The 13723-nt window shown below is 34.0% G+C and overlaps 1 protein-coding gene, 1 long non-coding RNA gene and 1 other non-coding gene across 5 annotated transcripts; 1 reads left to right on the top strand and 2 right to left on the bottom strand.

Moving 5' to 3' along the window:
• Nucleotides 1-6928: 6928 nt before the first annotated feature.
• LOC18606439 (uncharacterized) lies at nt 6929-10774 on the bottom strand. 2 transcript variants are annotated; one of them, XM_018117753.2, is made up of 2 exons: nt 7399-10774; nt 7158-7321 (listed from the first exon to the last, which is right to left on the bottom strand). In XM_018117753.2, exons 1-2 carry the CDS (start codon nt 9011-9013, stop codon nt 7302-7304), a joined length of 1635 nt encoding a protein of 544 aa, XP_017973242.2. In that variant the 5' UTR covers nt 9014-10774; the 3' UTR covers nt 7158-7301. The 2 variants fall into 2 exon arrangements, with proteins under 2 accessions (XP_017973241.2, XP_017973242.2); XM_018117752.2 differs by having other exon boundaries at nt 6929-10774.
• TRNAL-AAG (transfer RNA leucine (anticodon AAG)) lies at nt 10730-10810 on the bottom strand. The gene has a single exon. It is a non-coding gene; the product is annotated as a tRNA-Leu (tRNA).
• A 316-nt stretch (nt 10811-11126) lies between these two features.
• LOC18606440 (uncharacterized) lies at nt 11127-13693 on the top strand. 2 transcript variants are annotated; one of them, XR_016025242.1, is made up of 4 exons: nt 11127-11267; nt 12888-13004; nt 13126-13255; nt 13348-13693. It is a non-coding gene; the product is annotated as an uncharacterized LOC18606440 (long non-coding RNA). The 2 variants fall into 2 exon arrangements; XR_016025241.1 differs by having other exon boundaries at nt 12888-13255.
• Nucleotides 13694-13723: the final 30 nt, after the last annotated feature.

Genomic DNA, 13723 nt, shown 5'->3' on the forward strand with positions numbered 1-13723 from the left:
GAGCCGTTTTTGCTTCAATAACCTACACATATAGACACAGCAACGATTGCATAATTGTGCAACTTGAAGTTATAAAATCTGATGGGTAACAGTTATGACATTCAAATAGTTTGGAATTATCATTTACAATAAACATTAATGCGATTGAGAAATTGCTGTTCATTATAAGCAGACATATCTTTTTTATCTTTTACAACTATTTTCCAAACTATATCATATTTTATTTTTGATCAACATGAGTTTAATTTAAAGGGCAACTTCCAGTCACTTGAAAGGGAGCTGATGTAAACTCAATTGCAATTGTAATGAAAGTTATAATACGAATTCAAATCAAATTTATTTTTAATAAGTCCTAAAAGCAAAAACCCATTCAAATTGTTGTTTATAAATATATATATAATTAATTAATTTGTAAAATTAAAAACCAATCCAAACTGGTTGAATTAGCATACCAATTACCTAACTGAAGAGAAAAGAATACGTTTCTGTGGGCATCCAAAATTGACTGCATTTAATATTAATATAATTTAAAAAACAAGAAGCAAGATAATTAGTCAAAACTCGAAAGGAATGAGTATGAAACCCAAACTCAGTTGGTAATTGCTGACAGTTATCTGCATTCTAGTTAGGACCTAGGAGCAAACCCATGCTTGTCCACTGTTGTTGTGGTCATGATGGAATTTGGCTGAAATCAATTTTTTTTCCTTTTTTATCTATTTTATATGTAATAAAGTGGGACCAAGCCGGGTGGTTGGAGCTTCGGGTCCAGCATGTCAGCATGTGAATGTGCTTCACACTGCACGTGGACTGCTCGCTGCTGGATTGCCGTTTCATGATGGTAGAGTGGATACGGCATGTTCTTTGGTTTTTTCCTTTCTTTTTTTTTTGTCCTTTCTTCTTTTTCATTTTAATATTTTTTTAATTAATAAGATGATTGTACACTGTGAATCTCTATATTTACTTAAAGTAACAGTTTTATCTTATCCGTTTTATCGTGTGACGGCAACATTTATTATATATTTACAGCTATAATTTTTCATTTTGTCTTTTGGCATGCCAGAATTTATGGGATTTGCATCGTAGACCGGGGTTCCTACGTAACCATTGAAGTTAGAACATCCAATTCAATATTTGCAAATATCTCAATGTAACTTTCTCTATGTTTTCATAGATCTATAAATCTCATAGAAAGTAACCATTTCAAGATTCTAAATTTTTCTTTTTAGTACATAGGAATAAGTGTAATGAGGAGAAAATAAGTGTAAATATTTTTCTTTTTAATACATAGATAATGCCCTTAGCAAACAAATTAATTCTTTGTTATTTTGGATTTGGGGAGCTTGATGCTTTCGCCATGGATACCATTTTTCAACCATGTGTAGGTAAATGGGAACCTTATATTCCACAAACGATAAATTTTTCCGGCTATATAAGCATACCAATGTTGATATCGGGTATATTTGACTGCCATTGAAGCAATATTCTGTCCAACTTGGCAGGAGAAAATAAAAATTATACTTTAAACGAAAGAAAGAAAGGAAGACTCTTTCCTTTTAGTAACTTGCAATGACAAATTAAACAGAAGTGATGACTTTGACGAAAAAACAAGGCGGCTGACTTGGTTGGTAAAATACGGAGAGTCTAAAAGTCCAAACTTGCAAGCATAAAACAAATATCATACAAATTAAGTCTAGCAAATGTGTGGAAAATATCAAACTATATGATGCTTCAAATGAGTTCTTCTCTTTTTTCTTTTTTTTTTTTTGTTGCTTGGGGGGTTTAATTTTATGGGTTATTCTTGTTTTTGTTACTTTCCTCTTGAATCTTTCTTATTCTTTGTTGAAATATTATTGATGGTACTTAGTACTTTAACCTTGAATACTTGACCGGCCTAATTTTTATTGTTCCCATGGGTTTCCTGTTTACTAGATTTTTCGAGTCTTTTGACAATTTATGGGTTTATTGATAATAGATAAATGACCAAACAGTCCAAATAGAACTCTTGAAAATTTAATGTGCTCAACCAAGTGAGCCTAATCTTAGGTAGATTAGCAGTAGCAAACAATTTTTTTATTTGTTTTATGTATTGTGATTTTTTAATGGGAAGAAAATGATGCCGGTCCTGGACTTTTTGGCCTTTCAAACAAACATAATGCACCGATCATGAACTTGGAAAGAAGGATTTTTAATGATGGAAATGTAGGTGACTTTGACTTGAGATTAGTGTGTGAATATGTGATTTTATATAATGCCTCAAAGGTAAACGATGGAGACAGCAGACTTTGATGCGCCCTTTCTTCTTTTGTGGCTCAGAATTAATTAGTGCAGCGTTCGCTCCCCGTATAATAGAAACGACTGTAGCTTCACTTTAAAGGTATGAAAATATCATGAAATTTCAAAGGTAGCGAAAAGTTATTCTTTTTATTTCTTTGAAAAAAATTAAAAAAAAATCTTACAAGTCATGGTCCAAGGCTAGTTGCAAACAAGGCTACAAGTTTTAATCGTTTGCCACATGCTAAACTTATCACAAGTAAGAGACAGCAAGCGGAGCAGGAAACTGGCTTATCCATAAAAGTCAACAATTATAAGTGAAGACAAAGGCTGGTGCCAAATTCATTGATTAGTGGCTATCTACCTCCAATAACGGGCAATCCAATGTACATTAATAAATGTTGATGATAATAACATTATTTTCACTTCCCCCCTCCTTTAATCTCTATGAATGAAGCACTACTAATTCCTATTAACACTAAATTTAGCAAATAAATGAATAATTATCATAGGCATTTTAACTTAGTTAACAGCCTCTTAATTACATTTTTTTTTCAAGTATCACTCCTTTTTCAATTAATAAATTATTATTATTATTATATACTATTAAAATAAAAATACATAATAGAATCAGGACAAAAGAAACGCTAAACGTACCAAAGATTTTTCAAATCCAACACATAAAATTTAGTACTGGACAAAAGACTTTGGTGCGATTTTCCATGCCAGATCCTCTTAATTAATCTAATATTATTTTGGGTGAAGGGAGGATCTTATATTCAACAGCTGTTTCTTTTTTTTGTTGTTTAATATATAAATCCTCAACTAACCTCATCACCCTTCACGTGATCATTTTTTGAAAATTGTATTTAGTCAGTTAAGCAGCCAATGATTTCCCAGACATGCCATGAACGATTGATAACAAATTAGGATTACTCCATAAACCAAGATGTCGAATATAATTAATTATTTATGTCGAATATAGTTTCGATTATTAATAAAATATCAATCTTTAATAAACGAGTATGGAAAATTGTCAAAAACATATGGACCCAATAATTAATTGCTTTTGTACGTATTAATTATTTTATCCTATAAGAAGCATAGTCAAAGTCAAAACTTTCATAAAAATAATTTAATATTTTAAAATATTTTAAAATTATTTAAAAAATTTTAAATAAAATTTTATTTTTTATTTCATTTAATTAAATTTTTATTATTAATTAAAATATTATTTATTATTTTATATCGTATGATACTGATATAATATATTAAGAAGTGATGTAATAAATTGATATAGTACAATGACGTTGACTATATGATATTTTTCACATTACACATAAGAACCACATGAATATAAATATGTTAAGTAATATTTTAATTAATGATAATTAATTAATTATAAGTTATAAAAATTTATTTAGTCTAAAATAATAATATAAAAATTTAATTAAACTTTAAAAAAAATTATTTAATTTTTTTGAATAAATCAAAAGATTTTTCAGGATATTATGCTTATAAAAAATTTGACTTCTTGACCAATTGTTTTCTTTTTTCTTTTTAACATATTAAACCATTTGTTTTAGTAAACTAGTATGTAGGCAAACATTTTAATAAAACACTAGAGTGTAGCCCATGCTATGCGTTTGGCATAATTTTTTTATATCTGAATAAGATATGAACTTGTTTATCAAATTTGAACTTATTTGATTTTTCATAGTGCTATCATATATAGGCAATACTATTACTAACAGGTCTATATAATGCATTGTTAGGATTTTTTTTGTTATTTCTTGCATTGTAATAAAAAAATTTATGAAAAAGATAAAATTATAAATATAATCAATAAAAAATTAAATATTAAAAAAATAATAACAAAAAGTAAAAAAGAGAGAAAAGTTACAAAAAATTGAATCTCAATTTTGTCTAAATTAAAAATTAAATTAATAAAACTGCACATTATTTTTTCTATTTTTTTCCTCCCACGTCTGCCTCTCAACCCAGACTTACCTTTCTCTGATATACGTACAGATCTCCCTCTCTTTCTTTTACCCTTTTCTTTACCCATTCGTTTTTTATCAAATTTGATTTTTTCACCCAATTTTTTTTCCTTATTCTACTTTTTCTTTTCACTTTATCCCTATTCTTTTCTAACCTCTACACCTCAACAACCAAACCCCTCTGACCCCAACCCATCACATGCCAGCCCCCAATCTAACCCCCAACTCCCTCCTGAAGACTCGTTGACCAATGCAATCTTGAATTCTTGCAAATATATACCCATGGAAGAATGCTTTCCCAATTGTACAACGCATCCAATAATTGTATGTATAATTAGTTATACCAAAAAAAGGATTTTCTTCCCAAAGAAATAAGCAAATCAATTACTTGTTTTTTCCATAGTTGAAATGTAATTGAAAGATTATTAGTACGTTTTAGACACCGCAAGCATTGAAATTTATAAAATCAGACAAAACTAATTGTACAAATAAGCTGACCATTCGTGGATTGGAAAATTTAATTCCTTTTTGGCTATGCCTGCCTTATCTAATATTTGACTTTTTCACTTCCTAGGTTATACGGTTGCACTGGCAGTTTTGACACTTCTTATGGTCTTTTCAAAACCAAACCTTTTGAGTAGAAACAAAATGGAAAATTTGGGTAATTTTAGTGAAAAATGAATTAAGTACATGAATTGTATGCAATCTTATCAAAGCTATGTAATGTTTGGTATGAGATGCGCATGTTAGGGTTGATCATGCATTAAATATAAATAGAATTGCAACAGAAGAAAATGAACAACCAAACGCACCTTACCTTATTAAAACTCTCTCTTGTCGAATTGAGCACTAAAACAAGAACAAAGATATAACTATATGATCATGTCATATTACTTAAATAACAAAGGACGCTGGATCTTTTGTTAAATCACCATAATAGCCTCGAAAGACTCAACCACCTCAGTTTGGTTGTTGCAAATCAAAATTATCTAAGAATTTCTTATGCAACCTCTAACAGTGATCCACACTAATGAATCTGAACATTCTTTCCCAATGATTGAGAGTGTTATACCGTAGCAATGTGTTTGCAAATATAAGTTTCATAAACTCAAATTCTCACATAAACAGCCTTAGGGCTGAACACACAAGCACAAAGTGAGAGAAAACATTTTTCTCTTCACAAAGGATGCGGTTAAGGTAAGAGTGTTTGTAAGTGTGTAGGTGTCTACAACAAGATACTTATACTTTGGATTAATTTAAACTCTAATTAAGTTAATTACATAATTTTTATATAATTACTAATTAACCCAATAACTTAATTACATAATTTTTATATAATTACTAATTAACCCAATAACTTAATTAAATTATTTAATTAAGTCCTTAAAAAGTTTTTAACTTTTAATTTGATTAAGTTTGACTTAATCCCTTCTTCCATTTTATTTTTAGTATTCATTTTGAATATGTGACCCATTATACTTCCAATATGTTAACAATGAACTTAAGATATAATCTTTAAGTTAAACTTAGGATTAGATAAATTCAAACTATTTTGAATTTATCATTAATCAAATCAACTATTTAAATTTCATAAACCAAGAGTAAGATCTAGCAATCTATCATGATCACTCAAATGTTAGAAAATCCAAAATGATTTGACTCAATCTCTCAATAATACATCAACCAATAACAATTTAAGAATTATGCTTTGATGCATGAAAATCTTATAATTGTAACACTTTACAATTCTTTTGCAAGGTATATTAATTTTTTAGACTTCATCTAATAAGCTTATATACAATAACTTATTGATGAAAGAAAACCTTAGATCACTCGTTATAAGTAATCTTGTTGCATGGTTAAGGACATAAATATTGAGCAATCCGATTGACTGTAGGGCTTATATCTAATAATATATTTTTTATAATATCTCTAAATAAATTAAATTACAGTAAATTAACAAAAAGCATGATGGACGTAGTTGGTATGAAATGGGCTTCCATGATGTCACCAGCCTTGTGAATGCAAGGGCGAGTTCAGATACAATTGGTCATAAGATCCAATGCCCACTAGAAATGCTTGACCTTGGATAGGCATTAAAATTCTTAACCTGCTGATGGGCCGTTACGTTTCGGTAGCCTCAGAAATGGAAATCTGTCGCTAGCCCACTTGGTGCTGTGCTTCGGCCATTAATCAATTCGTCCGAATTGTTTTGCTAGATGTTAGTACTTACAAGTTGTTCTGATTTTTTTTCTGTGCTTTTGTCCACCTACTAGTGGCTCTCGTTCGATTGTGAACTTAAACATTATATCTATAATTTATGTGAAACTAAACCACCTTATAAATTGTAATCCTGGCATTAAAGAGCAATGACTAACGAGAAAGTTCACAACATTCGAGAAATGGGATATTTGTAGTTTAGACTGGGTCATGGAATTAATTGGGGTAGAGAATTTAAAAATATCTAAGATTGACAGGGATTATTTCCTGTCAATTTCGTCAGATTCATTAACTGATTGATAACTGACATACTGATGTCTGCTTGCCTTCTCTACTTTTCTTTTCTATTTTGTTTTTGTTTCTTTCTTTGGAGGCGTGCAGCTGAACAGTCTGAACAAAGCACTGTAGCTGTTGAAGTACACAAGTTCAAGAGAGTAAACAGAAACGGGGAAAGATATGACTGCACAGTATTCTTTAGTGTCAGCTGTAAACGTTAGAACTGATAGTTGTAGTAGATACTAATTGATATTCATATTCTGAAAGAATGAAAGAATAAATTTGGCCTAAATTTCAATTGTTTTTTGATTAAGAGCCTTGTATCTCCATTTTTCTTTCTCCAAAAAATCAGCATCCAGGAACCGGGAAACAAATGCCCAAAGCCTATATATGTCTTCAAAATTTGTAAGGAATCCAAGTGCAGCTGTGACTACAGATATTCCAGAATGAAATTTATCTCTCTTCTTGCTTGAGACTGGTTCTTCAGCTTCACTTGTTCTTGTCTCCAATTGCTTCTCCTTCTCTTCTTCATGCTTATCCGAGAACCAAATGTGCTGCAAAAATCCAATGCTTAAAGAAATATTGTTTCTATCAGCCAGCTTTTGTACCAATACAGGATCAATCTTCTCACCTTTCCAATCGAATACATTAAATGCCACGGCGGGTCCTCGATCAAACATTATTTTGGGTCCATAAATTTTGACCGCAGGAATTCCATTTTCTGAATGTGGATGTTGAAGGCTCATCAGTGCATTCACCAACCAGTTGATCAGGTTCCTTGTCCTGCTGCTGATTAGTATCAGGCCTAATGAATCTGCATGATCCAAGCTTCTACATTCGATTTTCGGGTTTTTACTCTGACGTGTATTGTTGATTATTGAGCTAGCTGATTCAAAGGATGTTTCGATTACTTCTTCAATTTCTGAAAATGATACAGTCTTTTGTTTTCTATTGATTCCTTCAGTTTTGTGCAAGTCCAGAGTAGTTTCATCTCTCCGCTGTTGAATAGATATCGGGCCTGAGAATGAACCTTGAGCAGGAAATTCTTTCGACTTCTTTCTGGTTTCAATGCTAGAAATGGCTGAACTTTCAGGGATTCGAGTTGGCTCTGACCCTGGGACAAGATTCACTATTCCTATACTTGTAGCAGTTGTTGAATCCTTCAAAACTGAAGCACTGGATTTCCTGATAAACAAGCAACAGAATCCCGATGGATTTTCTCCAAAAACCTTAAAAAATGAGCAAATCAGAAAGTCAGGATTAAAAAGAGATAGCCCCAAGGTCTCCATGTCCTTAGCTCCCAATGCAGATGCATCAAGCAAAACATGCCACCCATTCTCCTGAGCCAGGCTCATCCACAGATATGAATATCTTGACCCTGTAACCCTTGATTGAAGTGGGAAGACAAAAAGCCCTTTCTTCTTGTGCTTGCTTTTATTGGCTATCTTCTTTCTCAATTTCTCTGATTGGATGCTTAGATTAGGCCATGAGAAATTAGCCGACATGACATTTGCTCCTCTCTTCTTGGAGCTTTCAATCATCACTTCCACAGCCTCACTCTGGTAGTCATAAACCGTGAGAAGATTTTGATAAGACTGAAATGGATAAGACTCTGCCAGAAGCTTGGAAGCAGAGGATTGATTGGCACTGAGAACCATGGTATAATCAGCTTCTGAGATATTCATGAAAGCCATGATCCTTTTTCTGATATTGGATTCAAATTCCGACTCTTCACCACCATATAGTATCTGAGAATTCAAGTTTACTGACTTGTAGGAGACATCAAAAAATGGAGCTTCTAAAGTTACTGAACGCACTGGCGGCGGCGGCGGCGGCGGCGGAGAAGATGACGAGGACGCAGCAGGAGATCCTGGACATTGACTTTCAAGCTGAGAATAAGAGAAAAGGCCATGGCCAATGTAGTCAAGACAGACATGCTTGGAGAGGGAAAGATGGTAGTATTCTTGAGCTCGAATTTTATCGGCCTGATCCGTTTGGGAATATTGAGGGTACACTTTGATGAAATACGAAAATGATTCCTCAGACGAAGGAAGAGACTCATGATTGGTGAATTGGAAATTTGGGCAGAGAGAAGAAGCTGTGCAAACCTCAAACTCATACCGTGATGCAGCAGCACTGCGTGGAATCTGTGAAGTTGCAGCACGAGACTCAGGGAGGCCAGGAAAGGGATTTAGACAGCAACCATAGCAGGCTTGTGAGGCCTCTCTTAAGCAAGGTGAATGCATTCTTTCCTATATGTTCATGTTTTAATATTCAAGTTTGTCATTGAGATCACCTGGCTATTAAGCTCCTATTATATTTCATAGAGCACAAATGTATAAAGTCTTGTGTTATTATGAGCTTTGAACAGGATTGTCCAAATGGGAATCTCATCAGCAAGTCGGCATACTCAATTGACCCCGTCTTCCATGAATTACAATGTTGACCAAAAATGTGAACAAAAGACATCTAACATGTGTTGCTAATTAATACACAATTCTTTTGGTTAAAACCATATTATTGTAAAGCTCAATATGAAGTACCCTTCATAGATAAATAAACATCCAAGATAATTGAATAAGAGAAGTGAATTATGAAGACTAAACAGACAAATTTTGTAAAAATCTTGTAAGCTTCACCCTTACATGTAATTGATCGATAGTAAAACTCACGGAATGACTGGTTTTCGTGGAAATTTCTTTCTATAAACAAATGAATGACCAAAAACAAGTCAAGAAAAGTTAAAAGGAAGGAAAGTCATAAAGTCATATCATCCATAAAATTGTGTAATTGATGACAAAATCCTGAGCAAGCCAAACTTCTCCATCACACTTTCCAAATCAGAACGTCATTTGCTCCTTTTGGAATCACAATGACCTTGTAACGGGCTAAGGTTGGCGCTAAGTACATCAAGTTTCTTAGTCATGCAGATGCGAGTGAGGAAACCTACAAGCAGAAAAGGGCAAGGGAAAATTTGGAAGTGGCCGGCTTCTTCATGCGTCGTCGTCATTAGTTCTATATATAACTGCTTATTTCTCTTTACTTTGTCGATCTATCGTAACTCACACTCTTACTTTTGCCTGAGTGACATGTTTTTTCCTCCAAAGTGTTGCCCAAAGGCATGATTGACAAGTCAAGTTCTACTGCAGAAGTTTGGCCCCAGCAGGTTCGGGATCACAGGCAATTTTCAATCTTTGAACCAAAGAAAGACTCTTCACCTAAGTCATTTGTTTTTGTTTTTTGTATCTATATTTTGGGAGTATACGCGAAACATCTCTGAGGTTTCCAAGAGAATTCGACGATTTAGATTTTGGATTGGGTGTTCAAAATATAGTGAAAAATGCTGCGGCAGGATTGTCATGTAAAGACAGGACCTTAAGCACAAAATAATAACTATGTGAAGATTATAATGGATAATGGAAAGCTAATCATGATCTGCCCCACAAGATTAACTACATAATTAGCATGTGTGATTACTTTACACATTTGTAAGGAATGAATACTGCACTTTCAAATTTATCAGCAATTACGCGTTTGAAGAAAAGGTACAGTTTAGAAATTTATATCCGGACTCCCTTTCTTCATCTTCTTCGTATTTTCCTCTTTAATCTTCTTGAAGGTTGGAAAGTAGAGCAACACATTAAAGATTGAAAGGGACGAAATTAATATATATATATATATATATATTGCGTATTGGTTTGGGTGATTGCATAATTTATCTCTCCTGACAAGTCATGAAAGGGACTGAACCGGCAGGGGCAGATTCCTGCTATTGCAGTTTCTGGAATCACTTCTTTTGACAATTAGAACAATGAAGACTTATTCACATCCCTCAATATTTCCTGTTCATGCGGTATCCTAGAAACATCCTAGAGTTTTCAAGTCAAAACCAGGACAGAGAGTTGTAAAAGCATTAAAAATATGTTCTGTATGCAGGACAGGACAGTAAGTTGTAAAAGTTATGTTGAGAGTGGGATTTGAACCCACGCCCTTTCGGACCAGAACCTTAATCTGGCGCCTTAGACCAACTCGGCCATCTCAACTTGTTTGCAAAGCATCTTGCTTTTTATTTGTGCGAACTGGGATGTTCTCTTTTCTTTTTGGGTGAGGGGAATGTTAAATGCAGTAGTGCGGCTAAGCCTTTGGAATTCTCCCATAAATTTCCACCATCATAAGGAAAGATTCAGCGCCAGATTCAAATAATGTGCCTAGAATTCACAAATTCATACTCCATTTTTCAAACTAGAAATTAAACTCTTTGGTACAGTTACGTCGTTGGTGCAGGCCCCGATATAATAAATGTGAAGCCGTTCCCAAGTCTCTTCTAACAAGATCTAATCCCTGTCCCCAAGGCCATGTCCTTGCTCCCATGCAATTGCAAATAGCACTGTCAGGTGATGGTCTCTCCCAAGTCCTACCTTACCAGAATCAAGGATGATATGAGCCATAATGCTGTTTTATTAGTTATGCACATCAGTTTCTCTTGCCATCCAAAAACAGGTAATGCCCAATCACTGCATATAATTATGTTTTCTGTACCCTATGCGTTCAAGAGGATTCTTTCATTTATATTATACAAACGATTCTTCCTTTGAGCAAAGCATGCCCTTAACCCCTTTCCAGTACTCTTTTTAGATCTAGAGTTGAGGTAACGAAGAAATTGGCATAGTTTACTTCTTTTCTTTCTACTTTTGTAAAAAGAAAATCTTCTGAATGTTTAGAACAATTACTTCCTAGCTAGTTTCTCCGCGTGGCATCTAGATAGGGACCAGAGAATACTACCCCTAAAGGTTCTGGCCTCTAGGCCAAGCCTGCACATCCTTTGCAACTCAATGAATGTGGTGGAGGTCGAATTTACCCTGTGACGGTTTGACCAGTATGTTATTGTATTCGTTTGCTAGAAATGCTTAATTTTTTTCCTCGTTCATCCTCGTAATTTGGTCTTAATTAGTTACACATGCATAAATTAGAAGTTCAGAAAGTAAAGCTATCCATCTATGCTGGCTAAAATGGTGAAGGATGACTTTTCATACATCTGCAACAATACTATAAGCACAAAAAGAATCAGCTCTCATTTATCCCGTACGTAGTCATGCATTATCATGTTCGGCTATATTTGATACAGTACTAGTTTCTTTACTTGACGACCCATTAGGACAAGTAGCTTCGATTTTCTTAAAATGTCAATAACCTTACAAAACTTGTCAGATCAATGTCTGATTGTTTTCAGTAAAGCTATCTCGTTTTGGGTCAGCTTGGTTGCTAATTCTTATCAGTCTAAATCAGTGGAGTGCAAAATGTAAGACAATTAGAAAATCATTACCATACCAAATTCTATGAAGAATTGAAGATAATCATACTAGTCTCCCCCCTAGAGATGTTTTAGTACTCCTTTGAAGCACATGTTGAAAATCACACAAAAACAGTGGTCACATCCCTGAATGGAGTTTGCAAAGCATGACGTGAGCTTTTGGCTCGAAGAACATATGAACTGATATGGAGATTTATTTCCATATTACTGAAAAAAAGAAGATTATAATGTGTCATGCTGAAGAATATAATGCAAATTTACACTCCTTCAGACAAGGGATTCTAGCTACCCAGAACAAAACCATAATAAAAAATGAAAACGTGAAGGCGATGAACACAAAATATCTGATCATACCTTTTGAATGAGCCATAAACCTAGGGCTTTGGGAGATTTATTAAGTCGAATCAGTTACAGGGCAACTCTCCTTTGGCAAGTTATTGTTGAATAGAAGAATTAGATCTTGATTTATTTTCGATGAACATAACCTGCCAAAAGAGAGAAGCCCTACAACTAGATCACTTAGTGATCATTTTCATTGTCTTGTGGCACAAAAAAGTTTAAACTGCATGCCTCGCTCTGGTTTTGGCTGAACGGTGCAGCAGGAGATTTATAGGCTCTTCGTTAAGAGCTCAACCAATGGGATTTGTTGTTTAAGACATGGCATATGCCTAGGATATCCTTTGGTGCCTGCTTTCTACGCATCTCATGCAGGGCGCCTTTTATTTGAAATGCCTCTTACAGATGTTTGACAGATTCTATACTTAGCATGATTTAGACCTATGAATGTTTTCGATATTTCTTTCTCTCAGCTGTGTCCATGTCCATGTATATATGGGGGTGAAAGGGAGGGAGAGAAAAAGAAGAGTACTCAAGAGTAGATGCCTGCTTTTCCCTATAGTAGGTGGCACCAAAGGCTCAGCCTAGAGGTATATCCTTTGTAATATTCTTTTCTGGTTTAATTTGCTTTAAGATTTTTTGTGGAAATCCAAAATATATAACGATTGGTAGACCATGTAATCTTTTTTGTCCAATGAGAATATTTCGCAGGAGAAAGTCAAATTATCTGCAATTTTCCTTTGTCTTCCACATGCCTGATTTTGTGAAGCAACTCCAATCTTTCTCATTTTTCGTCTCTCTCTCTCTCTCTCTCTCTTTCTCCCTCTATATATTTCACAAGGTAAAAAATATATAACATATATTTATCTAAAAAATCTTGGGTTCCCAAGTCAAAATCATCGTCTCTTTACTAGGATTATTTCTCTGAAACAGGCCAACAGCTGGTAGCGACTAAATATTCTCTGCAATCTTGGACAGGAAGAATATCATTCGAATTCCTATTTATTTATTGTTTTAGGGGTGACAGGTGAGAGGTGTTGTTGCCTACTAAGACTATAAAATCGCAGGTAAAACCAGAGAATTAGTCAAAGCGTGACAGACGGAGCAGCGAAACAGTTAAAAATTCAGAATGGATGTGATGAGCAACGTGCCTGCTTGAACAAAGGCGCGTGGGGTCTGGACCTGGGATTAATATTTCATGAGCTTAATTTTCTCTTTTGGAAACTTTGAAGCTATAGTACGTAGTATTAAGTTTCTTATTGCATTTTCTTTTTCCATATCTGTTCTCTTTCTCTTCTACATCTTGGTA

Source organism: Theobroma cacao, chromosome 3 (assembly GCF_053813885.1).
Source record: "Theobroma cacao isolate CCN51 chromosome 3, ASM5381388v1, whole genome shotgun sequence".
In the NCBI taxonomy this organism is placed as follows: Eukaryota; Viridiplantae; Streptophyta; class Magnoliopsida; order Malvales; family Malvaceae; genus Theobroma; species Theobroma cacao.

Excerpts from the sequence above, each read along its gene's own strand:
- LOC18606439 (XM_018117752.2), bottom strand. The coding sequence starts at position 9,013 with ATGCATTCACCTTGCTTAAGAGAGGCCTCACAAGCCTGCTATGGTTGC.